This window comes from Hylobates moloch, unplaced genomic scaffold (genome assembly GCF_009828535.3).
Source record: "Hylobates moloch isolate HMO894 unplaced genomic scaffold, HMol_V3 SCAFFOLD_13, whole genome shotgun sequence".
Classification (NCBI taxonomy): Eukaryota; Metazoa; Chordata; class Mammalia; order Primates; family Hylobatidae; genus Hylobates; species Hylobates moloch.
The window spans coordinates 39,977,338-40,005,086 of record NW_026652288.1 but is presented as its reverse complement, the minus strand read 5'-3'; the positions used below and the strand labels follow the sequence as shown (position 1 = coordinate 40,005,086).

The following is a 27,749-nucleotide window of genomic DNA, read 5'->3' as shown; positions in this document are numbered from 1 at the left end:
TGGTGGGCTCCACCCAGTTCGAGCTCCTGGCTGCTTTGTTTACCTAAGCAAGCCTGGGCAATGGCGGGCGCCCCTCCCCCAGCCTCGCTGCCGCCTTGCAGCTTGATCTCAGACTGCTGTGCTAGCAATCAGCGAGACTCCGTGGGCACAGGACCCTCCGAGCCAGGTGCGGGACACAATCTCCTAGTGTGCCATTTTCCAGGCCCGTTGGGAAAAGCGCAGTATTGGGGTGGGACTGACCCGATATTCCAGGTGCCGTCTGTTTCCCCTTTCTTTGACTAGGAAAGGGAACTCCCTGACCCCTTGCGCTTCCCGAGTGAGGCAATGCCTCGCCCTGCTTCGGCTCGCGCACAGTGCGCTTCACCGACTGTCCTGCACCCGCTGTTAGGCACTCCCTAGTGAGATGAAACCGGTACCTCAAGCAGAAATGCAGAAATCATCCATCTTCTGTGTCGCTGGGGCTGGGAGCTGGAGACCGGAGCTGTTCCTATTCGGCCATCTTGGCTCCACCCTCTTTTTTTCTGGTATTTTTAAAATATATATTAGTGTGTGTGTGTGTATATATATATATTTACACACACACACACACACACACACACACATATAGATATATAACCAGAATATACCACAGAGATAGCATGTAGGTTGGTAGAAACAATGCTTGGTGCTAAAGTATTCTAACATCATTATTTTGCTGGGCAGAAAAATGTTATGTTCACACATTGATAACTTAAGTATGTCCTGTTAAATATTTTGCAAAAGTACTGAAATAATGTGAATAGAATGCATATCACCCCAAAGAGCAGCAGAAAAGGTTGGGGAGGGGGAACCAATCTGAAGAAAGAATAAAGGAAAGAAATGGAACATTAAAGTTACATATACATCACATCACAAAATAAAATCATAGAAATAAATACAAATGGCCGGGCACATGGCTCATGCCTGTAATCCCAGCACTTCGAGAGGCTGAGGTGGGGCAGATCACCTGAGGTTGGGAGTTCAAGACCAGCCTGACCAACATGAAGAAACCCTGTCTCTACTAAAAATCCAAAAATTAGCTGGACATGATGGTGGACTCTTGTAATCCCAGCTACTCAGGAGGCTGAGGCAGGAGAATTGCTTGAACCTGGGAGGCGGAGGTTGTGGTGAGCCAAGATTGTGCCATTGCACTCCAGCCTGGGCAACAAGAGTGAAACTCTGTCTCAAAATAAATAAATAAACAAACAAATAAACATAAATAAATAAAAATACGCCAGTAAGTATCTGATTGGATAAATAAGTAAAATGTAACTAAAATCTGTTTTCAAGAGGTATATTAAGGGAAGTATATAGAAAGGCTGAAAATGAAGAACAGAAAAAACATCTGGAAAATACTAATCGAATGAAAGCTGGTGTCGCTGTATTAATGACAGATAAAACAGACCAAGAGCATTATTATAAAGTGATCACTAACTGCATCATGATGAAATGTTCAATTTTCCATGAAGATATAAAAGTTGTAAGCTTAAGTTACTAAAAATACACACTATAAACCAAAAATTAATGAAACTACAAGGAAAAATAACCTTACAGATATGGCGGGATATTGTATGCAGTTCTTTTAGTAAATGATAGATAAAAGAGATACAATCAATAAGATTATAGATTTCAACAAAAATTACAGCTTTATTTAATGGCTATGTATTTTTAAAACAGTTAATATTATACACGATAGCTGCAGAAGACAAATTCTCATCAAAGACACACTGAATATTCAGAAAACTTAGACACGTATTAGGCTTTAAAGCAAATCTCAAAAACTTTCAAAGGACTAGTTTTATATACAGTATTTTCACTGCCCACAAAGTAGCTATGTTTGATATATATGTCATCAAAGGAAAATTAGAAAGACCTATACAGTTAAGAAATATAATTCTAAATTATTTATGGTTAAAAGAAATCATAGTAGAAATTTAAAAGTATTTAAGACTGAATGATGAGATTACTACTTACTATATTGATGCTCCTGGACTCAATGAGATTATGCCCTAATAAACCCATCACAAGTTGAAAATATCATTAAGTCAAAAATGCTTTTAATATACCTAACCTACCAAGAATCACAGTTTAGCCCCTACTTACATGCTCAGAACACTTATATTATCTACCAGTTAGATGACATAATCTAACACAAACCCTATTTTATAATTAAGTGCTGAATGTCTTAATTTATTGAATACTGAACTAAAAGTGAAAAACAGCATTGTCGTATGGATATTTGAAATACGTTTCTACTGAATCCATATGGCTTTTACACTATCATAAAGTCAAAAAAATCATAGAACCATTGTAAGTTGGAAACTGTATATAAAATTCTGTAGGATGCAGCCAAAGCTGGACCTCGAGGAAAAGTTATAACCTTACCAGTTTATATTAGAAGTGTAAAAATTGATATCTAGCATCCAGCTTAAAAATGTGAGAAAACAATGGCAGAATAAATCCAAGGAAAGTGAAAGCAAGGAAATAATAAAGACCAAAAAAAAAAAAGAAATAGAAAAATAGTTATATTATGGAGAGGATTAATAAAGTCTCAAATAGATATTTGTGTTATATGCCAAAAATTATTATAAAACTGCTAGAACATGGAAATAGTGCAGGGAACAAATTGACCAATATAATTGAATAATGAATTCTCAACATATGTGACACATATGTGACATATATGTTGTATGTCCCACACACGTATGGTAATCCAATTTATGACTACTGATAAGTGAAAAAGATGGTCTTTGCATATTCTGGGACAACTGGTATATGCACACATACATAACGCATAGAAAGTGTATCTTTCCTTTAACTTACTACAGAGATGAATTCTAAGATTTTATAAAAAAAATTGTGAAAGGCAAAACTAGAAACCTTTAAGAAGATAATATAGGAAGCTAAATTTATGACTTTGATATAGAGAAGGATTTCTTAAAATGCAAGAAAGTACAAGCCATAAAGAAAAAAATTAATAAATCTGACATTAAAACAGAGAATTTCTATTTGTTAAAAGATCCCTATTGTATACAAAGACAAGCTATAAACTGGGATATTTTCAACACATATGGTTGATACAGAATAAACATCCAAAATATTTTAACAAAGTCCTATTACAATAATAAAATGACAACCCAAAGAAATTGAGCAAAGGGTTTCAGTAGGCATTTCACAGAAGAGGAAGGGCCAATAAACATGTCTTTAAAATCTTAACCTTGTTAGTAAGCAGAGAAATGCAAATTAAAACCGAAATGAGATTCTACTGCATATACATTACCAGAATCCCCTGAACTTAAAATTCTGACCATTTCAAATGTTAGTAAAGAGTATACATTGGAAAATCCCCTTTGGAAAATATTCCACATTGTCTAGTAAAATTGAGAATATTTGCATGGTATATGTACTCTGTGTTCAGTAATATATTCTTCATATATATCCTAGAACAGGGCTTAGCAAACTATGGCCCACAGGCTAAATCCTGCCCCTGCATAAAGTTTTACTACAACACACTCGTTCTTTTACATATTGTCTATGGCTGTGATTTCATGATACAATGGCAGAGTTGAGTAGTTGTGACAGAAACTGTATGGCCCGCAAAGCCTAAAATATTTCCTATATATCCCTTTGCAGAAGAAACTTTGATGACCCTTGCCCTAGAACAGCCTCTGCATGTCCATCAGTAAACACGTACAAGAATGTTCATAGTAGAACTATAAATTCAAACTTTGAAGCAACTCACATTTCTATCAACTGAGAATGGATTTTAAAAACTGTAATATAGTCAGGCAATGGAATACTATACAATAAAAATGAATGGATTATAGCTACACTACTTAATCTCAGGAACATAATGTTGACAAAAAAGCGAGTCACAGAATGACATATGAAATAGTTATATAAAACTCAAAAACATCCATAAACAACATAGTTTTGGAGTAAGTAGCTGAAACTATAAAGAAAAGCAAGAGCATTATAAACATAAATCTCAGGATAATCGTTATGTCTGAAGGAAAAAGGGATAGAAATGGGAATAGATGTCTAGGAGTTTTCAAAGTTAGTAGTTAATATTTTCTTTTGGCTGGGCGTGGTGGCTCACATCTGTAATCCCAACAATTTGGGAGGCTGAGGCAGGTGGATCACCTGAGGTCAGGAGTTTGAGACCAACCTGGCCAACATGGTGAAACCCCATCTCTACTAAAAATACAAAAATTAGCTGGGCATAGTGGTGCGCACCTGTAGTCCCAGCTACTCAGGAGGCTGAGGCAGGAGAATCGCTTGAACCCGAGAGGCGGAGGTTGCAGTGAGCTGAGATCCTGCCACTGCACTCCAGCCTGGGCAACAGAGACTCCATCTCAAAAAATAAATAAGTAAATATTTTCTTTCTTAAAAAAGGTAGTTGGTACACAGGTTTTTGTTGTATTGAGAATTTAAAAAAATACATATACTTCATAAATATTATTTTGTATCTACTTGATATTTAATAGAAACTATCTTTAAAACATATGAATTTAATTAAAAGAGAGGGTGAAGGTTAAATTCTTTTGGTAGGTCATAATAAAGTAGACTCAATTTCCTCCAAATGACTGGAGCCTCTAAGGCAAATACTCAAATAACACTGTAAAATATGATTTCTGTTGACTGAAAAACTGGGCTTGAAAAACCAATGGTTTCACTCTACCTGATTCCTCTTCCCTCACCAAGACTCTTTCATTTCTTTTTTAACCACGTTTTTCTTTCCCATGATCTGATATGGAAATTATAATGGGCTTAAAAACTTAGAAACCATCTTGCATATGGTAAAAGATAAGAAATTGGTCAGACTCTGGCTGTGGAATTGAGACCCATTCCCATGGTTGTCAGGGAAGCAAGGCCATCCTAGGAAGGGCTAAAGAAAGCTACAGTCAGAGTTGTCTCCACACAATTCTGCAAAGCTCTAATTATTTTCTGAGAACAAGGGACAAAAATTCAGGCAAGCACACAGAATCCACAGAATTCACAAAGGAAGAAGATATTCCAGATTGTAAATTTTAATTTGGGGGAGAAGATGTCCTTCCCTAGCCAGATAGATTCTTCTAGTTTCCAATATAAAATCTGTAAATAATCTCTCTGAATTCAGTTATCTCTACTCCTTTTAGGAAAAGTCGTTTCTTGAAGGTCACTGGCCACTGCAATGAAAAATTGTTAATCACACAAAGCCAGGGTCAAGATTCATGACATAGATGGCCATTGTGAATGAGGAGCTATTCATATATATTTCAGGATTCTCAATCCAACAACAGTAGAATGGTTAAAAAGAATTACGATGATCAATAGACACTATGTAATCTTTAATATTTCCAATTAAAATACATCATATTAACAAATTTTAATTTTGTAATATTCAAAATGTTTTGCATCATTATTTCAAAATACTAATGATGTCTTTAAATATTATGAACATTTAAAAGGTATATGCATTTTATTGCAATATTTTGTTTTAAAACATGAAAAAACAGATTACAAAATAGTATGTAGTAAATGATGTTTTTGATATGACTGTACAAATATTTAATGGCATTTGAAAAGGTATGTGTTTATCTTTTTATTGTGACACCACTGGTGGTTTTAAAAGTTTTCTTTTCCTAGGGCTGGCCAGGGTGGCTCATGCCTATAATCCCAGTACTTTGGGAGGCTGAGGGAGGTTGACTTGACCCTAGGAGTTCAAAGTTAACATGAGCCATGATTGCCCCACTGCACTCTAGCCTGGGTGACAGAGCGAGACCCCATATCTTTAAAAAAGAAAAATGTCACTGACATAATACTGAGTAAAATTTTAAGATTCATTTTTGTTAATTTAAAATTTATAATCCTAAGTTTATTGGATGCATAACATTCCGCTCCCTGTGTACTATAAATTACTTAACTATTTCTTTGTTGAGAATATAGATTGAAAAGATCATCTCAAAAATTCTCCTCACAAAGTGGCTAATTCCAAGTCTGGGACAGGGAATGCACAATGTAAGTATGAAATATCTGTGCCAGGTCGGGCGCGGTGGTTCACACCTGTAATCCCAACACTTTGGGAGGCCAAGGCAGGTGGATCACTTGAAATCAGGAGTTCGAGACCAGCCTGCCCAACATGGTGAAACGCTGTCTCTACTAAAAATATAAAAAATTAGCTGGGCATGGTGACAGGTGCCTCTAATCCCAGCTACTTGGGAGGCTGAGACAGGAGAATTGCCTGACCCAGCAGGTAGAGGTTGCAGTGAGCCGAGATCATGCCACTGTACTCCAGTCTTGGCGATAGAGCGAGACTCCATCTCAAAAAAAAAAAAAAAAAAAAAAAAAAAAAAAAAAAAAAAAAAAAAAAAGAAAAGAAAAAAGGAAAAGGAAAAAAAAGAAATGCCTGTGTCAAAAAGTAAGGAAGTGCTCAAAGACAAATGGGGACACAAGCACCAGCATCAGGGGTTCTTACAGGCCAATTTGGAACAATTTAAGCAACACAGAGAATGATAATAACAGGCTAAAGTACTTTGGACAAAAAATAAAATTCACGAGCCATAGTGATATTCAAAAGAGAAAAAATAAAGAAGTATAGAGGGAAAGGGTGGAAAGGCAAAGCTCTTTTATATACAAGAACGAATGGTAAAATTAAAAATCACCATTTTGCAACTCCTAACTTAATAACTGATTTAGACAGGAATCATCAATGATTATTAAAATCATTAGGTAAAAGGCTATTTGGGAAATGGTTTCAAAATATCCCCATCAGATTACTTCTTAGCCTCAAAGAAAAAAAGGTATTTTTTACCATGGAGAAATCAGGTACACATCTCCTTGAACCAAAGTAATAAAATTTAGTATCACCAGTAATGGGTCAAATTGAAATTATGTGTCACTTAATATGATGCAATAGGAAGAACACACCAGCATTCATAGTTTTCTTGCCAAATATATTTAAACTTAACCTAATTATGACAGAGCAATCAAACAAATCCAGAATGTTAGGCATTCTACAAGACAAATATTCTAGACTCTTCAACTCTTAAAAAATATCCTGAAATACAAAAACAGGCTGGGAGAATACTGTTCTAGATTAAAGAAATTAAAAAGATAGGCCCGCCTACTGCAATATGTGACCTTAATTGGGACCATGGATGGATATTTTAAATACACATACCAGACATTTGGGAAACACTAGGGCAATTTAAATGTGGACTATATATTAGATAATATTATGAATCATTGTTAAAACTTATATGTATATTCATGATATTGAGGTTATGCAGGAGAACAACCTTGTTCTTCGAGATGCCTGTTGAAATCCTTAATGGTGAAATATATAATATCTGCAGCTTACGCATAAATGTTGAACAAAAAATAAACAAAAATATGTAAATACATGCAGACAGAGATGAAGCAAATGGTCCAAAATGTTAAAAACTGGTGAATCTAAGTAAAGGATACACAGTGCAAATAATTAAGCTATTCTTTTAATTTTCCTGTAGCTTTAACATTTTTCAAAATAAACACTTAAGGAAAAGTAATTATATCAGAGTGCCTCAGATATTTTCCTGGGATTGCTGATTAAATGCTGGACTCATATGTACTGGCATAAACCTAATCTATTGGAAAAAGGTCAAAATCATTTGCCAACATCGACTAAGACTCTCAAAGAAAATAATCCAGTGCCAGGAAAGAGAACATACTTACCGATGCTGTTTAGGGGCAGACATTATAACGGAGCCGAATCTAGTAGCTGGGCTGAAGAGATAACTAATCCTTAAAGGTCAGCAAGGTCAAAATGGGTCATAAGGACATAAATATGGAACTGGCATTTCATAAACAAACAAGGCACCTCAAGCCTATGAAAACTTGTTGTCTTACTATTACCTTCTCTCTGCAGTCTTTCTAAGGTGTAAGATTTTCTGGATTTTGTCTGCTTCCACAGTTCAGCTTCCTTGGCTCACTTCCTTGCTCCAAAACCAATGTCTCCATTGACTTGTATATTTTAAAATTAAATTTTAAATACATGAGTGATGTTACCTTGTTAAAAGAGAGAGAGAGGCCAGGCACGGTAGCTCATGCCTGTCATCCCAGCACTTTAGGAGGCCAAGGCGGGCAAATCAAGAGGTCAGGAGTTCGAGACCAGCCTGGCAAAAATGGTGAAACCCTGTCTCCACTAAAAATACAAAAAATTAGCTGGGCATAGTGGCGGGCGCCTGTAATCCCAGCTACTCGGGAGGCTGAGGCAGGAGAATCACTTGAACCCGGGAAGCAGAGGTTGCAGTGAGCCGAGATCGCACCACTGCACTCCAGCCCAGGCGACAGAGTGAGACTCTGTCTCAAAAAAAAAAAAAAAAAAAAACAGAGAGAGAGGGAGAGAAATGACCTATAATGCTTAAGTTCCCTTTGACATTTACTTCTCCCCCTTTACCCTAAATCCTCTCTTCTCTCCCTAAAGGTTACCATTAACAGAAGTTTGGTGTGTATCCCTCTATAAAATATATACTATTTTATACTAATTATATCACATAGTATTCTAACAAATCCTTCTCAGTTCCTGCAGTCTACATTTCTGATGGTCTTAACCTTTTTAGCTTAAAGTACCTCTTTGTGAATCTGAAAAGCTGCCTATACTTTTTTTTAAAAAAATCACATATCAACACATAAAATGTCACAAGTTTAATATACAAGAAGCCCATCCACATGGAATCTATTCATCTCAGGTGAACAATTGTTTTTTACTTTTAAGTGATAGCTTCCTTTTTCTTGCAAGCACTCATCATAACTATTCAAAAGCCAGAAGTAGTGACCCAGAATTACACAGATGCGGCTCAAGATCAATGCATGCTGTTCAGTTTGAAAACAGAATGTGTCTGTCACTTCTTAAAAAAAAAAAACAAACCCAGTATATAGCTCCCATATATAATCGGACATAATTCTTTTTTATTTTTATTTATTATACATGTATCTAGGGTACATGTGCACAACGTGCTGCTTTGTTACATATGTATACATGTGCCATGTTGGTGTGCTGCACCCGTTAACTAATCATTTACATTAGGTATATCTCCTAATGCTACCCCTCCCCCAGCCCCCCACTCCCGGACAAGCTCCAGTGTGTGATGTTCCCTACCCTATGTCCAAGTGTTCTCATTGTTCAATTCCCACCTATGAGTGAGAACATGCGGTGTTTGGTTTTCTGTCCTTGGGATAGTTTGCTAAGAATGATGGTTTCCAACTTTATCCATGTCCCTATAAAGAACATGAACTCATCCTTTTTTATGGCTGCATAGTATTCCATGCTATATATGTGACACATTTTCTTAATCCAGTCTATCATTGATGGACATTTGGGTTGGTTCCAAGTCTTTGCTATCGTGAATAGTGCTGCAATAAACATACGTGTGCATGTGAATCGGACATAATTCTTGCCCGACTTTGACCCACTCTAACTCAGTGCAATTTAATTATCTATATTTCACATAGCTATGCCTGATCACACACACAGGTTCATTTGCTCAAGAATTCTGGTCACCAAATTTGCTATTCCAGTCACATTACCGGTAAGAGATCAATGTATTTGTTTGTTTGTTGTTTTGTTTGTTTGTTTGTTTTTGAGACAGAGTCTTTCTCTGTCCCCCAGGCTGGAGTGCAGTGGCGCGATCTCGGCTCACCGCAATCTCCACCCCCTGGGTTCACGCCATTCTCCTGCCTCAGCCTCCTGAGTAGCTGGGACTACAGGCGCCCGCTAACACGCCCGGCTAATTTTTTGTATTTTTAGTAGAGACGGGGTTTTACCGTGTTAGCCAGGATGGTCTCGATCTCCTGACCGCGTGATCCGCCCGCCTCGGCCTCCCAAAGTGCTGGGATTACAGGCTTGAGCCACCGCGCCCGGCTGAGATCAATGTATTTGATATATGGTCTTGAAAGACCAAGTTTTATTAATTTTTTTCCCTCTGAAGGAGTGGTGAAATTATACTCTATCTTCTCTATGCTGGAAGTTCACAAGTTTTTGATTATTCAAAAATCATAAAAGGCCAAGAGGTCTTGAAGTAAGTAAAAATAAGTTCAGGTTTACCAACAAACTCTACAGCCTTAAGTTACTTTCTGCCGGCCAAGGTTTTCTCATCAGAAAATGAGGACAAGTGTTTGACCTAGAATTTGGGAAATCTGACTAGTGCTGTACTGTGCTAAAATTCACTCTTCTTATGTATAACGTTGTTTCATTATTTTATTAGTTGATGGCCTCTCAACCTTACCCAGTAATAAGAGAAACTTTACCCTCTAATTAGAAAATAATGGATATCTACTTTTGGCCTACTGTAGCAGAGGAAAAGGCAGTTACCCTAGGACTGGTTTTGAAATAATCTTTCTAAAAACAAAGAAAAAACTATGTTAATTTTGGATTCTTCCTGATAACACCTATATTTGATCTCATAGAAAAATCATGTCTAAATTACTTGTCAGATAAATTGATTATCTTTTCCAGATTATTACATTACTACTTAAGGAAGAAATAACTTGGCCATAGTATTTTCACTGTCACATATGATCACACACAGCTCATTTGCTCTTGGCAGCCTTACAGACACTGAAATACAAGCACAAGGAAAGCACGTTTATATAACACAAATCAACAGTTGCTCAATTACGGACACACACAAAAAAGCAAATATATATACAGATACCCTTAATAAGCAAACCACAGTAGAGATCTGTGTAGAATCATCTTACTCTGCCAGACGATTCTGCACAGTTATAAAATCCCATTACTACGCAGCTTAAAGTACAAATCACCTCACACACCACAGCAGGAAGAATCACACACAGGCAGAAACACAACCATACACACCCGGCCACGGAAAGACTCTCAGTCCACCCGGCATCTCCCATTGTCACACACACGCACACACACCCCAAGGGCCTGGCAGGGCACACAGAGGGTCCTCTGCAAATCCGAGGTTCCGGCGGGTCCCCGCACCGGCCCCAGCTCCTCCCCGCACCTGCCTGGCCGGCGGGTCCCACCCACTCTCCTGCCAGGGATAGACCCTGGGACGACTCAGAGCTCGCTCTCGCAGGCCCTGAGCGCCTGACGCCTGCGCATTGAGCGCGGGCGGACGGGCACTCCCAGAAACCTCCGGGGCGCTGCAGGCGGGACAAGCAGGTTCCACAGCCCGAGCCCACGAGCCACTAAGGGGTGAGCGGCCCGGGCCTCCTGGCTTTCTGGCCGGCCAGCCAAGCGCTGGACTACATTTCCCAGAGGCACCGCGTCCGGATCGCCGGACTACATTTCCCAGAGGCACCGCGCCGGAAGCGTGGCTTCATTTCCGTTAGTTTGCGAGATTTGGAGGCATCGCGTGGGGGAGAGGGCCGCGTCTGTGGAAGAGCTTGGCTCCGCACTTGCTGGGCTGGCGAACCTGAAATTGGGCTTGGAACCCGGGCGCCAGATCTTGCACCCTGAACTGCACCTCTGTCAAGGTAGGAGTGTCCGCTCCAGAGCGGACACGCGCGGAGAAAGCGTCGCTGGGGTTACTCGTGTGGCCGTGTCTCCGGTTTTGTGTGCAGGCTACAGCCTGCCTGGTATTGGCGACTGCCTGTGCATACACGACTGGACGTGTGTGGTTGTGGTTTTGTGTATGAGCATTTGTGTGAGTGTGAGTTGTGACTCTGAGGGTGTTTGTGACTGTTTGCTTACCTGGCTGGGATATACTTATGTGACTGTGATTGTGTGTGTGCCGCGTGTATAATTGGGGTTTGCCTGTGACTATGAAGTGTGTGACAGTTGTGACAAGAGTGTTTGGATGTGCTTGTGTCACTTTGAGGTTGTGTATAAACCTGATATCGTGGGACGGATTTGCCAGTAAATTTAAGGTGTGTGACAGTGTTGCCGTGACACGGTGTTTGTTACCGCGTGTTTCCCTGATCTCGTACTTGGTTGGGTGACTGATTGTGTGTGACTGTGGAGTTGTGTGTGCTGTTTTCATGACTGTGTAAAGAGACTAAAATTGCAGCTTTGAAAGGGTGTTTTTAGCGGTATGTGTCTCTGACAAGGTGCTTGGATGTAATTATATGCCTTGTACTTAATGGGATTTTGTTTGAGACGAGGTGGTCTAACAATGTAGTATAATTGGGTGATTGTGCCTCTAGCTGTGGAAATGTGATTATGTGTGACTTTATGTGGCCATCTGTATATTCTGTGACCTTATGGGGGTTTAGTCCAGTACAGAAGTAAATTTCTTTTTGGTGTTTCTGGGGTTCATTTGGGGCTGAGGTCTGCCTATGGATTATGAGTCCTATGTGGCTCTGTGCTCCTCCTATGTGGCTCTGAGGACTTAAGGACTTTTTGTTTTGACCACAGTGGCTGCCCTTTCATCCATGGCCTGTATTGCTTCATTTCTGTATCCATCCTCGGTTCACCTTGGGACATGTAGTTATGGCTCACGACTTCTTCCCTGCGTCCTCTTGCCTTATAACCTTAAGGGGATTGGATGCAGGGAAGTGGCAAGAAGTAAGGAAGTCAGACATTTGGACACCTGAGTGAAGAATGGGAGGTATTTGCAAGCCACAGACCCGGTCTTGGGATGAGAATTTTAGGGCTGATAATACCTTCAAGACAGCCACTGGATCCTGTGCGCGGTGGCTCACATCTGTAATCCCAGCGCTTTGGGAGGCAGAGGCGGGTGGATCACCTGAGGTCAGGAGTTCGAGACCAGCCTGACCAACATGGTGAAACCCTGTCTCTACTAAAAATACAAAATTAACCGGGCGTGGTGGCGCATGCCTGTAATCCCAGCTACTTAGGAGGCTGAGGCAGAATTGCTTGAACCTGGGAGGCGGAGGTTGCAGTGAGCCAAGATGAAGCCACTGCACTCCAGCCTGGGCAACAAGAGTGAAACTCATTCTCAAAATAAATAAATAAATAAATAGGCCACTGGAAATATAATGGGATTCTAGGAGTGGGAATAGTTTAAGAGGGAGTGCTTTAGGAGACAGCCACCCAGTTCTGAACCTGAAGCACCCCATTGCAAGGCTGTCTCCAGTGTACAGCTTTGAATCCAGAAATAAATTCAAGCCCAAGACAGCTGTAACCTGGCCCTTCTTTCTGATACAGAAGGTAGAAGACCTTTTCTAGTCTTCTTCTGACTTTTCTTTATGTTAAATGAGATTAAAAGGATGGAGGAAGAGGATATGTTATAATTTAGTATATTCCCCAAGAAAGGCCTAATATCTCATTCCATTTTTCTTTTTCTGAGAGTAGAGCCCAGAGGAGAAAGAATGGCTGTTTCAGTAGCAATGTCCAAGGTGAGTATTTCCTCTTTGTTTCTAGAAATACCTTTGTTATTACAGGACATAGACATTTTTGTTTTCTTTTTGAAATTTCCTGCCTTCTCAAATGATAGAGGGGCAAGGCAATTTTTGGTAGATTGAGAGCAAAGAAAATGTGCCATTAATCGGGATAGATGCTTCCCCAATAGTGGTTAAATTTAGGAAGAATGGATTTGAGGCTCATGGATTTAAAAAGGGGAAGAGAGAAATAGCTCTATTGTGTTATTTAAAAAGGGAAAGAGCTCTATTGTGTTATTTCTGATACAGCGCCATTTTGATTTTTTAACTTTTTTTAGCTTTTTATGGAAAGTTGCAAATGTACACAAAAGTATAATGAATATGCCTAGCTTAAAAACGATCACGGCCGGGTGCGGTGGCTCACGCCTGTAATCCCAGCACTTTGGGAGGCCGAGGCGGACGGAACGAGGTTAGGAGATCGAACCCATCCTGGCTAAAAAGGTGAAACCCCGTCTGTACTTAAAAAAATTAGCTGGTCGTGGTGGCGGGCGCATATAGTCCCAGCTACTCGGGAGGCTGAGGGAGGAGAAGGGCGTGAACCTGGGAGGCAGAGCTTGCAGTGAGCCGAAATCGCGCCACTGCACTCCAGCCTGGGCGACAGAGCGAGACTCTGTCTCAAAAAAAAAAAAAAAGCGATCATTTTCCAATCTTGTTTCATTTATTCTACCTTCAGTTCAAAATCCTTTCTAATTTGCTCTTTTGATTTCTTGACTTACAGGTTATTTTGATGTGTTGTGTTTTCAAATATTTTGAGGATCTTCCAGAGATCTTTTGTTACTGATTTCTAATTTCGTTACATTGTGTTCACAGAATATACTTTGTATGATTTGGATCCTTTTAAATTTATTAAGATTTGTTTTATGACCCAGAATTTGATGCATCTTAGTAAATGTTCCATGTACACTTGAAAAGACTATATTCTGTGGTTGTTGGGTGGAGTGTTCTATAAATGTCAACTAGGTCAGGTAGGTTGATAGTATTTTTTAAATCTTCCATATCTTTACGATTTTTTCTTTGTTGGATTTTTCTCCTTGTCAGTTTCTGCTTCATGTATTTTTTTTTTTTTTTTTTTTTTTTTGAGACAGAGTCCACCCAGGCTGGAGTGCAGTGGCACGATCTCGGCTCACTGCAACCTCCACTTCCCAGGTTCAAGCGATTCTCCTACCTCAGCCTCCCGAGTAGCTGGGATTATAGGTGGGCACAACCATGCCCAGCTAATTTTTTTCTTTTTTTTTTTAGCAGAGATGGGGTTTCACCATATTCGCCAGGCTGGTCTTGAACTTCTGACCTCAGGTGATCTGCCCACCTTGGCCTCCCAAAGTGCAGGGAGTACAGGTGTGAGCCACTGCTCCTGGCCTGCTTCATGTATTTTGATGCTGTGTTATTAGGTATATAAAGGTTTTAGATTTTTACATCCTACTGGTGAATTGACCTCTTTATCATTAGGAAATGGTCTTCCTTATCCCTCATAATATTCTTTGCTCCAAACATCTACTTTGCTTGATATTTAATGTAGCCATTCCAGCTTTCTTTTCATTAATATTAGCGTTGTGTATCTTTTTCTATCCTTTTTCTTTTAACCTGTTTGTGTTTTGACATTTCAAGTGCATTTCTTATAGGCAGCATGTAATTGTTTTTTTTTTTTTTTTTTTTTTTTTTACTCTGTCACCCAGGCTGGAGTACAGTGGCGCGATCTTGGCTCACTGCCACCTCCACCTCCTGTGTTCAAGTGATTCTCCTGCCTCAGCCTCCCAAGTAGCTGGGATTACAAGCACACACCACCACACCCAGCTAATGTTTTTGTACTTTAGTAGAGACGGGCTTTTGCCATGTTGGCCAGGCTGGTCTCAAACTTCTGAACTCAGGTGATCTGCCTGCCTCAGCCTCCCAAATTTCTGGGATTACAGGTGTGAACAACCACACCCAACCAGCAATCTCCATCTTTTAATTGGAGTATGTAGTCCATTTATATTTAGTGTGATTATTGATATGGTTTGGTTCAAATCCATCATTTTGCCATTTGTTTTATATTTATCCCATCTGTTCTTTATTTCCTGTTCTCCCTTTTCTGCCTTCTTTTGGACTGAGACAAAGAGTTTCAAAATAACAATACCAATATTTTTACCAACCATATGAATATAGAAAAACAACATAAAGTCCTCTTGGAGTTTGATAGGATATAGCCCACTAGGGATCTATAATCAAATAACTGTGTTTAAAAGTCATCTAAAATAACACTTCTCATATAGTTAAGCTGCCAGCTGGAAATGCAGTTAGGCTCATTTGTTTTATATTGCTTTTCATGTTTAGGGATTGCTTTTCTCCCACTATGATTTAATTTTGTTTTAAAATTACATAACATATATCCAAAATCAAAATTACAGAATAAGATGAATTTGAAGAAGTCTGGTGTCCATTTCTGTCCCCTCTACCTGCTTCCTTCTTCCCTCTATAGTAGCTGGGGCTACAGGCGTGCGCCACCATGCCCAGCTAATTTTTTGTATTTTAGTAGAGACAGGGTTTCACCATGTTGGCCAGGATGGTCTCAATCTCCTGACCTCGTGATCCGCCCACCTCTGCCTCCGAAAGTGCTGGGATTACAGGCGTGAGCCACCACACCTGGCCCCGTTTTTGCTTTTTTTTTTAAATTTTACTAATCCATCATACATAGTGATGTGCACTTCTCTGAAGTAGTGCATAGTATCTGGTTGTTTTCCTTTATGTGATGTTAACAGCCAGCTATTGACATCTTTATGTGAATATGTTATTTTATCAGGGGTTACAGAATGATATTCTAATTCTTCTGCATTTATTAGCTGGAATATATCTATAAAGGGAGCCATCCTTTTTCAATGTCTTGGTTACCTGAAGAATAGTTTATGAAAAAGAAAAACTAGAATAAAAGATTGGTTTTTCTCTTATTATTTTTCAGCATCTTTCAAAGCTTATTCTGTGTTTTTCTTTTAAACTATTATTATTAACTTGTGTATTAAAACATATCTGTTATGTTTCGGTCTGTAACAATAACTGTTCTTATTAATGCTCACATTGTTCCATGTATGGCAAGTGGAAGGTTTACCCTCTCTGATTTGTCTGCTTTAGGACTCCTTTTTATTCTTTTTGACATGACCCCAGTAGTCTTTGGCAGATTCCAGACTTTCTGTTCTGATAGAGTATTCTAGGCTCATTTTGTACAATTTCCTCTCCCAAACATAAAATCAGCCACTTCTTTATGGGGCCCTGGTTCCTTTTATAAGAAGTGCTTTTAAGAAGTCACAACCAGGCCGGGCGCGGTGGCTCGCGCTTGTAGTCCCAGCACTTTGGGAGGCCGAGGCGGGCGGATCACGAGGTCAGGAGATCGAGACCACGGTGAAACCCCGTCTCTACTGAAAATACAAAAAATTAGCCGGGCGTGGTGGCGGGCGCCTGTAGTCCCAGCTACTCGGAGAGGCTGAGCCAGGAGAATGGCGTGAACCCGCGAGGCGGAGCTTGCAGTGAGCCGAGATTGCGCCACTGCACTCCAGCCTGGGTGACAGAGCGGGACTCCGTCTCAAAAAAAAAAAAAAAAAGAAGTCACAACCAGGATAGTAGGAACTCTCATTGCTCTTAGTTGTCATTGCTTATAGCCTTAACAGAGCTGGTGAAATACAAATTTTTTAGAAGGAGAAAAAAATCCTGAGTGTATACTGATATTTCCAATTGAATTAAGATTATAGAGTTTTTCTTACTATCTTTGATTTTATATTTGTGTTTCTTTTATAATCTGAAAAAAATCTTAATTCGTAATGATTAATGATATTAAGATTCTCACTGATATATGTGTGTGTATAATCATTTCAGGTTATATACATGTATTAGTTTTAGACTAACAATGCCAATATTATTAATAACAGTGTAACTACTGAAAAACTCTAAGACATAACTTCATAAAGTTATAACATAAACTCTTAAGACAACTTTGAAAAACAGTTTATAGTTACTTTGTTTGTGGGTTATATTGGGTCTAATGTCAAATGACTGTATTTTAAAGTTCCTGAAAATAATCACTTCCTTTATATGTTTAACCTTCCAGCTTTATGCACAGATAAGTTTGTTTCATTTTGCTTTTGGTTCTTAGAGATTTTTTTTCATTTTGATTTAATTTTGTGATTATAGTTATAGAAAACATACTTGTGGTTCCAAAGTCAAATAGATTTGATTGGTAATACTTTATAACTTTGTTGTATGTCTGTCTTCCTAGAGGCTATTGAGCTGTAATTTTTTTTCACGTAATATCTTTGTGAGGTTTTAGTATTATGGTTATTTGGCCTCAAAATGTAGAACAGAGTGCTATCTCCTTTTTCTATTTTCTGAAAATGCTTGTGAAAGAATAGTATTATATCTGCCTTAAATATTAGTAGAATTTACTGGTAAAGCCATCTGGGCTTCTCTGTGGACAGTTTATTTGTTTGTTTGTACACATTCAGTTTCTTTAATATCCATGGGATGATTTTTATTTCTGTTTTTTCTTGTGTGAATTTTGGCAATTTTTGTTTTAAGGAATTTGTCTATATTGTTGAAATTGCCAAAATTATTGGCATAGAGTTGTGTTATCTTTTTTAATTAAAGCCTTAAAAAATCTGTGGGGCAGTCTCCACTTTGGTAATATTTTTTCTTGAAAACTTGGTAGGGGTTTATAAACTGTATTAATCTTTTGAAAGAATCGATTTTCGAGTTTGTTGATATTCTCTATTGTAATCTACTTTATATTGTGCATTTTGTGCTTATTTTTATTCTTTTCTTCTTACTTTCGGCTTCATTTGCTCTTCTTTTTCCACCTTCCTAAGGTGGCAACCTAAATCATTTTTCTAACATAAGCATTTAACACTATTAATTTTCCTCTAAATACTGCTTTTGTTGCAGCTCACAGAATCTGATAAGTGTGTTTCCATTGTCACTCAGTTCAGCATATTTTTCAATGTCTTTTTGCATGGGTTATTTAGAAGTATGTTTAATTTCCAAATATTTGGAGATTCTTGTTACTAGTTTGTAATTTAATAATATGTGGACACTGACCACAGTATATTCTCTGTATAATTCAGTTTTTAAAATATTTGCTGTTACTTGTTTTATGACCCAGCATCTGGTTTATTTTGATGACCTTTCCATACGCAGTTGTTAATGAAGAGTCTGACTCTTGCTAAAATTCTATGTGTGGGCTCTCAGGCTCCACCAGGTCATTCCTGGCAGGCCACACAGGGGAAAGCTGGCCTCCCCGCAGCAGACTTGGTGCACATGTAGTGCATTGTAGTCTCTAAAGGGAGTTGCAGTACAGGACTCAGGCCTCCCAGACCAGCCATGCTGTGTGTGTTTACATTCCTAACCCAGTCACCTCCATTAGGAGGCCTCTTTATCAGGTGCCTCTGCCAAGAGGACATCCTAATCTAGGGGAGAGGGGAAACCTTGAAGACACTTTTTTTCCCACTCTTAGTACTCAGTAGTTTTAATTTTTTTCTTTATTTCTTTTTTCTTTCTTTTCTTTTTTTTTTTTTTAACATATTTTTGGAGATAGGGTATTGCTCTGTCGCCCAGACTGGAGTGTAGTGGCGTGATCATAGCTCATTGCAGCCTTGAACTCCTGGACAGTTCAAGCAATCCTTCTGCCTCAGCCTCCCAAGTAGCTAGGACTACAGGTTTGCACCACAATGCCTGGCTGATGTTTTATTATTATTATTATTATTTTGTAGAGACAGATTGTTGTTATGTTGCCTAGGCTGGTCTCAAACTTCTGTCCTCAAGCAATCTTCCTGCCTAGGCCTCCCCAAGTGCTGGAGTTGCTTACAGGCATGAGCTACCATGCCCGGCCAGGCCTCACTACTTTTTCACTCTTAGCCCTTCCCTTGTCTTCTTGTCCCCTGGTCCCAGTTCATAAAATGAATGACAGGAGCTTTTTGTTCTGCATTCCCTTAGCAGTGAGATGACTCACTTCTGCACTGATCCACATTTGCACTGATCTGCCTGACCCTCTCTGACCCTCTCCAGGTGCTGTTTCATGGTTGGGGTTGGGGGAGTGAAACAGTGGAGTACTCAGCGCTTTCTCTGGGTTAGCCTCTTAAATTAAGTGACTACTAAGTGATTAAAGGCTGGTTGTGTTAATCACCTATTCCAACACCTTGCAGCTCAGTTCTCTTTAGCCCAGCTTAGCTTTTGGTAAGTGGGTGTGGTATTCTACTAATATATATTAACTTGGCTAAGGTACTTGTTATAGTGGTATGTAAATCCTCTATATTGCTATCGATTTTATTGTCTGCTTGTTCTGTCAGTTAGTGAGCAAAAGATTTTAAAATTCCCAACTGATTGTGGGTTTGTCTCTTTCTTCCTTTAGTTCTGTCAATTTTTGCTTCACACATTTTGAAGCTTTGTTGTTAAATCTCTACATCTGGATTGCTATCTTCTTGATGAGTTGATCCTCCTTATTGCTAGTATTTCTCTTTATCTTGAAGTCTATTTTGTCTTATACTAATATAGGCATACAAGCTTTCTTGTGATTAGAGTTTGTATGGTGTATCTTCCCATTTTACTTTTAGCCCATCTTTATATTTAAAATGTGCTTCTTGTAAAGAGCATGTAGTTGGAACTTGTGTTTTTATTTTGTCTTGATATTGTCTTTTTATTGGAATGGTTGAACTATTATTAATACAATTTAGTTTGAGCTCTGCCATAGATGGGAGCATCCATATGTGGCTCTTAAGAGCTTAGGGCCACTTGTGGTGGCTCATACCTATAATCCCATCACTTTGGGAGGCTGAGGCAGGAGGATTGCTTGAGGCCAGGAGTTCAAGACCAGCCTAGGCAATGTAGCAAAACCCCATCCCAACAAAAAAAGTAAAAATTAGCTGGGTATGATGGCACATGCCTGCAGTCCTAGCTACTTCGAAGGCTGAGGTGGGAGGATTACTTGGGCCTAGGAGTTCAAGGTTACAGTAAGCTGTGATCATGCCACTGCACTCCAGCTTGGTTGACAGAGTGAGACCCTGTCTCAAAAAAAAAAAAAAAAATTAAAAATAAAGAGCTTCGCACTTTTTTGGAGTTTAGGTCTTTTAAATTTGTGCCCTCAGCTCTCTGATGAATTTAAAAGAAATTATGATTTTTCATCTTATCTGAATTATTTTTAGGTTGTTAGGATGGGCACAAGTATCTCTTGCAGAAATCTATATGCTGAAGAAGTCGAATTTTCAATTAAAAATGTATTGAGTACCTATATCAATGATTCTCTGCAGAGGCAGTTATTCTCCCTAGAGGGTGTTTTGGAAATATATCTAGGTACTGTTGAATGTTAAAGTAACTGGGTTGAGGGTAAAGACTTCTAGCTTTTTTGTTTGTTTGTTTGAGACGGAGTCTTGCTCTGTCGCCCAGGCTGGAGTGCAGTGGCGCGATCTCGGCTCACTGCAAGCTCCGCCTCCCGGGTTCACGCCAGTCTCCTGCCTCAGCCTCCCGAGTTGCTGGAACTACAGGCGCCCGCCACCACGCCCAGCTAATTTTTTGTATTTTTAGTAAAGACGGAGTTTCACCATGTTAGCCAGGATGGTCTTGATCTCCTGACTTCATTATCCGCCCGCCTTGGCTTCCCAAAGAGCTGGGATTACAGGCGTGAGCCACTGCACCCGGCCGATTTCTAGCTTTTGAAGGAGTGAGGTCCCGGATCTAGGTTAGAGATTACCCAACTTTTTCTGTAAAGGGCTAGACATTTCACATGGCTTTGCAGGCCACATGGTCTCTGTTGCAACTCTTCAGCTCTGCTGCTGCAGTGTGAAAGTAGCCAAAGGCACTACATAACTGAATGAGTATGGACGTATTTCAGTAAAACTTTATTTACAAAACTAGTTGCTAGACAGTAGTTTGCCAACTTATGATTTAGTTGTCCATCAGTGCATAACAAAAAATTGCCTGTGATTTGCAAAATTGAGAACCATACCTGGAAAAAATGTGTTTATAATTATCCGGGTCTGGAATCTCTTACATAATGCATTTTGTGCATGACTTTTTCAATTTGCTGAATTTATCTACTTTCCTATTATTGTATGGTTTTACTATTAACTGTATCTTCCAGGAATGCAACCATGATTTGATTGAGAAAAAGGCTGTACTTTGCTTAAGAAATTTACTGAGATTTTTTTAACCATTTCAAAAAGTTACAGTATTGATGCAATGCTAATTGTGATATTTGTCTTGCCCATAGCAAATATATATAGAAACCTCCACTTATAGATAATGCATTTCTATTTATTCTATACGTACACATGAACACACATATATTTAACCTTTATTTCAAAATGTCAAATATAAAAGGTGTCAACAATAGTTACATATTGTCATTTTATAAGTCTAAATTTCTTCATTATAAGTAATTGTAAGCATAAGCATTTAATTATTTGTGCCTTCTAATGTAGTTGTGTATGATCATAAATATATTGAAATATTAAGTTGTTCATTATCTCCATTTTTGACATCTATAGATGTGTTGTTATTACCTATGAGTTTCATTTCAGAAGCGGTAGAGATGTTATATTTTCTTTTTGTATGTAGAAAGCATTGAGTTTGATCAAGTTAAGAACCACAACATATATCTGTCCCCCTTAGTGTGTGTTTTGGGGGTGAGAGAAACAGGAAGAAAACAACAACAAAGATAATTCTGACTGAGTCATTTGTTACTTTGCAAAACACCTGGTCTCACGGTTCTGCTTTCTCCTCCGTAGCTCTGCATTCTCCAGACTCTGTGCTTTCCTAAGATAGGAACCCAGAAGAGGACTGATCATTTCTTACAGCTCTAAAAACCATGGCTCGGGTAAATTGGAGTTTCTTTGTGCTCTCTTCACTTACTTTTTTACAGAGTATGTGTGTGTTTGTATTCCTTATTCCTGAAGCTTCATTCCTAACTCACCTCACTCAGGAATATGCTCCTCAGTTTGTCCCATTCTGATAAGTGATAGTGTCTTCCTTAAGTGTGTCTTTATAATCTAACCTTTAGTCACATACTTACTCAACAATCCGTTCAGCATCTTTGACTAGGAACACTGATCTAACAAAAGCAGAGTTCCCTGATTTCATAAGGTGGAGGAGGATGTTAAATGGCACCACACATGAAAACCTTTTGAACTTCTCTTTAGATCTGAGTTCCCAGGTAGACAAGACAGGAGTTGGTCTTGACTGGGATCACTCTCAATATGTGGCAAGAGCTCATGCTTTATGAGTTTTTAAGATTAGGAAGATGATTAGGGACTGAATACAGAGAGATCAGGGATCTTCCTGAGGAACATATAATTTAATATGGATCAATTTGAAATTCGACATTATGTGCTGGTCTTTAATGTATAAATTTGGATTTTTTCACCTTTCTATTATTTAGAATGATGAAAAGTTACATTTACGGATGAATGGTAAATATGATCATAGTGAAGATGATCATTCACCAGCAGTTGTTAAGAATAATAAACTCTGAGAACCAAGAAATACTTACAAGATTTTTACAACCTAAAATGTTAGCAAATATGAGCACTTATTAAGTCAGATATATTTATTATATGGAGCTATTCCGTAGCCTATAAAATATTTACTAAATTGTTGATGACAAGGAAAATGTTTATGATATAGTACTCTGATCTAACGGTGAATCTGGAGCTTCAATAAATTCTTTAATTTTGTACAAATCTTATAAGGTTTTACAGAAAAATTTTCCCAGTTATTTTGTTTATTCCTTAAATAGTGAAGAGAGAAACTTACATTTATTGAGAATGTATAATACACAATATACATATTGTATAGAATGCTTGTGTATGCTACTTCTTTTAATTGGGACATTGCATTTACTTTATTCCCAGACTTATCTGTAAAGTAAGATGTTCTATATGCAGAAAACATGTATAGCAGGCCAGGTGCAGTGGCCCACACCTATAATCCCAGCACTTTGGGAGGCCTAAGCAGGAGGGTCCCTTAGGCCAGGAATTCAAGACTAGCCTGGGCAACATAACAAGACCCCTGTCTCTACAAAAAAATTTGAAAATTATCAGGGCACAATGGCACGTACTGTGGTCTCAACTACTCAGGAGAATGAGACAGGATCACTTAAGCCCAGGAGTTCGAGGCTGCAGTGAGCTATGATGGCGCCACTGCTCTCCAGCCTGGGTGACAGAGTGAGACCCTGTCTCCAAAACAACAACAAAACTATAGCAATAGGAATAATCAGGAACATAGTTGTACTTTTCAGCCCATGTGCTCTGTTGCTTCCTCTGTGGAGGGTTCCCCTTCATCTCCCTCTCCATTGAAAAAGTATTTTTTTGGCCCGGCACGTTGGCTCATGCCTGTAATCCCAGCACTTTAGGAGGCCGAGGCGGGCAAATCACAAGGTCAGGAGTTCGAGACTAGCCTGGCCAAGCTGATGAACCCTTATTTCTACTAAAAATACAAAAATTAGCTCGGCGCAGTGGCAGGTGCCTGTAATCCCAGCTACTCAGGAGGCTGAGGCAGGAGAATTGCTTGAACCTGGGAGGCAGAGGTTGTAGTGTGCCAAGATTGTGCCACTGCACTTCAGCCTGGGTGACAGAGCAAGACTCCATCTCAAAAAAAAAAAAAAAAAAAAAGAAAAAGCATTTTTTTAATTTCCAAAACTGACATTTTGTTTGTTTTTTCAGAAATTAGTGATGTTCAGGGATGTTGCCATTGACTTCTCTCAGGAAGAGTGGGAATGCCTGGACTCTGCTCAGAGAGATCTGTATAGAGATGTGATGTTGGAGAACTATAGCAACTTGGTATCACTAGGTAAGGAATCTGGCCTTCATATTTCAGGATCTACCTTTGGAATGGCTGCTTTCTCTGCTGTTATCTCAAGGTTCCTTTTTAAGTAATTAACTGAATTTCTTATTCTTTTCAAAGGAGGAGTTTGAAATTACTGGAAGTAGACATGGTTTCTGAGGGCACCTTTATCTTTTCCATCCTTCAAAAAGCCTTACCAATGCCTTCTAATACCATCTTCCTTGATGATCAAAGGGCTAAATTTGAAGTTTGGGATACTTGGAATATTGGCAGATAAAACAGCCTATACATTGTTACACTTTAGATCTGCTAAAGGAGCTCTAAATAATTCACAGGCCCAGTCACAGATTTAAAAAATAGATGCAGAGATATATGTTTTTTCTGATAAAAGAGTTTACATCATTTGTATAGTGATAGAGTGGATCAATGCATTTCACCAACAACTCAAATGAACATAACCCATTAATTAGAACAAACACATTGTCTTATGTGTGCTTGGTAGTTGAATATTACATATTAAGAACTTTGGGCTGGGCTCGGTGGCTCACGCCTGTAATCCCAGCACTTTAGGAGGCCAAGGTGTGTAGATCACCTGAGGTCAGGAGTTCAAGACTAGCCTGGCCAACATGGCGAAACCCCATCTCCACTAAAAATACAAAAATTTAGCTGGGCATGGTGGTGTGTGCCTGTAATCCCAGTTACTCAGGAGATTAAGGGAGGAGAATCGCTTGAACCCGTGAGGTGGAGGTTGCAGTGAGCTGAGATCATGTCACTGTACTCCAGCCTGGGTGACAGAGCGAGACTCCATCTCAAAAAAAAAAAAGAACTTTGCATTGGACGTTGAATGAATATGCTAGAATCATCTTTTATTGTAAAATAGTTGAGGGGGAACCTGTGATTGTCTAAGAAACTTTATTGTTTTCTTCTGTAGTATTTTTATATGAAACAAAATCCATATCAATTACAACTTTAATAAGTGATTTTCCAACCTAGATGATAACTTTATTCCTTGTGCTGGAATAAACTGTCTCTTGCCTCTTCCTTCCTTTCTCCTCTGAAGACTTTAGGAAGTCAATGATTAATACATGTCCCTAGAGGACCCAAGTTCTGTGGAAAAAAAAACCTATGACTTGAGGAGAAAAGCAAGGGTTTTTCACCATGATCTTCCTAAAGGCTCTTACCTAATTTCTACTGCCTCCTTTCCCTGTTGGTCTTTTATTATAATTCTTCCCACTTTCAAAAGAGGGAAATGGTTGGCCAGGCGCAGTCTTATATGTGCTTGGTAGTTGAATATTACATATTAAGAACTTTGGGCTGGGCGCGGTGGCTCACGCCTGTAATCCCAACACTTCGGGAGGCCGAGGCGGGTGGATCACCTGAGGTCGGGAGTTTGAGACCAGCCTGACCAACATGGAGAAACCCTGTCTCTACTAAAAATACAAAAAATTAGCCAAGCATGGTGGCACATGCCTGTAATCCCAGCTCCTCGGGAGGCTGAGGCAGGAGAATCGCTTGAACCTGGGAGGCGAAGGTTGTGGTGAGCCAAAATCGTGCCATTGCACTCCAGCCTGGGCGAGAAGAGCGAAACATGGTCTCAAAAAAATAAAATAAAACAAAAGAGAGAATAGCTCTTCCTCTTCCACAGTGACAACACTTTTATGTAAACTTGGGAGTCAATTCCTTTCCAGATTGTTTCTTTAAATTTAGACTTACCATCTTTATTCTTTAATATATTCATTTATCCAAAATATGTTTATTGAAGGCCTATTCTCTGCCAAGGACTATAGTAGCCATTGGGGAAATAATGGTCTAGTTAAGGTTCTTACTCTGCTGAAACACGTTCTTGTGGGAGAAATACAAAATACATAAGGAAACAAAATTATATGTATATGTGTGTGTATGTATATACAGATGTATGCATTTAATAAAAATATAACAACAGGTAGTGATAAGCAGTACAAATAAAGGTAAAGAAAGGTAGGCAAATAAAGAATAATGGGCGGTTGGAATAGCCTATTTTAGATTGGTAGATTTTGGAAAATCCTCTCTGAAGAAGTAATATTTGAACAAAAACTTAACTAAAGTAAGGGCATGAGTCAAGCCATATCTGGGAGAGCAGTGTAAAGGCCTTGGGGTGGGTATTCTTCATAAGAGGAACAGAGAAACATTATGTCTAGGGAAAAGTGAATATTGGAATAATAAGAAAGATGGATAGGCAATGGGAAAAAAAAGACTGAAATTTTATTCTCTAAGGTGGTGCCTTCTGACTCCCATCTAAAGCAACTGCAAATCTCCAGAGGAAAGTAAGAGGCCTTTAGAATTCTCATAAGTTAAGATCAACAAAAGGTGAGCTCATAAAGATCATCAAACCCACAGAGAAATAGGTCACAGATGAGTGACAGGTAATCTGAAGAAACAACATATTACATGGCAAAATCTTTACATAGTAGAATGATTAGATGTAGCTATAAGCTAGTGGTGATAGTTTAAAGAAATAAAGAAATTAAACCACAAAAATGATGACTAATAGATTTTCATAAAGGGACAGATTTGAAGGAAAACCAAATAGATAATTTTAAAGGTTCTATTTAGTTCTTTTTAAAAATAATCATTAAAAGATTGATAAATTTGGCTACATGAAAATTACTCTATCAAAAGACATTATAAAGACAGTAAAAGACAATTGGGTAGAGATACTTGCACTGCATATAGACAACAAGGAAATTAGTATCAGAATAGAAAAAACTTCTACAGATTGATAAGAACAAGATAAATAACAATACTGAAAAATTTGATAAGAGATATCTATTGGCAGTTCAAGGGGAAAAAAATGCAAATTAGGCTGGCGTGGTGGCTCACGCCTGTAATTCCAGCACTTTGGGAGGCTGAGGCGGGTGGATCACTTGAGGCCAGGAGTTCGAGACCAGCCTGGCCAACGTGGGGAAGCCCCATCTCTACTAAAAATACAAAAATTAGCTGGGCGTGGTGGCAGGCGCTTGTAATCACAGCTACTCGGGAGGCTGAGGCAGGAGAATTGCTTGAACCTAGGAGGCGGAGGTTGCAGTGAGCCAAGATCGTGCCACTGCACTCCAGCCTGGGCGACAGAGGGAGACTCCATCTCAAAAAAAAAAAAAAAAAAAGCAAATTAAAACCACAATGATATAATTATTTCACATGCTGTAAATTGCAAAAATTAAGATGCTTGACAGTACCAGGCATTCTCAAGATTTGGAGGCAGAAGTGCACTATATCTTGATATTCACAATAGCCAAAAAGTGGGAACAACCCAAATGTCCATCAACTAATGAATGGATAAAATGTCGTATTTTCTTACAACGAAATATTATTCAGCAATAAAAAGGAATGAAGTTCTGATACATGCTTTAACATGGATGAACCTTGGAAACATGCTATAAAGAAATACCTGAGGCTGGGCCGGGCGCGGTGGCTCACGCCTGTAATCCCAGCACTTTGGGAGGCCGAGGTGGGCGGATAAAGAGGTCAGGAGATCGAGACCTTCCTGGCTAACACCGTGAAGCCCCGTCTCTACTAAAAATACAAAAAGAAATTAGTCAGGCGTGGTAGAGGGCGTCTGTAGTTCTAGCTACTCG

The 27,749-nt window shown here is 39.0% G+C and overlaps 1 protein-coding gene across 6 annotated transcripts in view; it reads left to right on the top strand.

The window, feature by feature from the left end:
* Positions 1 to 27,749, top strand: part of ZNF420 (zinc finger protein 420) — a 75,914-nt gene that overhangs the window by 17,508 nt on the left and 30,657 nt on the right. The window contains exons 1-4 of one of the 6 annotated variants that reach the window (XM_032173129.2): positions 11,346 to 11,484; positions 13,265 to 13,308; positions 22,086 to 22,174; positions 24,018 to 24,144. In XM_032173129.2, the coding sequence (XP_032029020.1) occupies positions 22,166 to 22,174; positions 24,018 to 24,144 (136 nt within the window). In that variant the 5' untranslated portion in view covers positions 11,346 to 11,484; positions 13,265 to 13,308; positions 22,086 to 22,165. Of the gene's footprint in view, positions 1 to 11,345; positions 11,485 to 13,264; positions 13,309 to 22,085; positions 22,175 to 24,013; positions 24,145 to 26,391; positions 26,485 to 27,749 lie in introns of those variants that run through there. The other 5 variants (XM_058426761.1, XM_058426762.1, XM_058426765.1 and 2 more) reach the window with 5 other exon arrangements.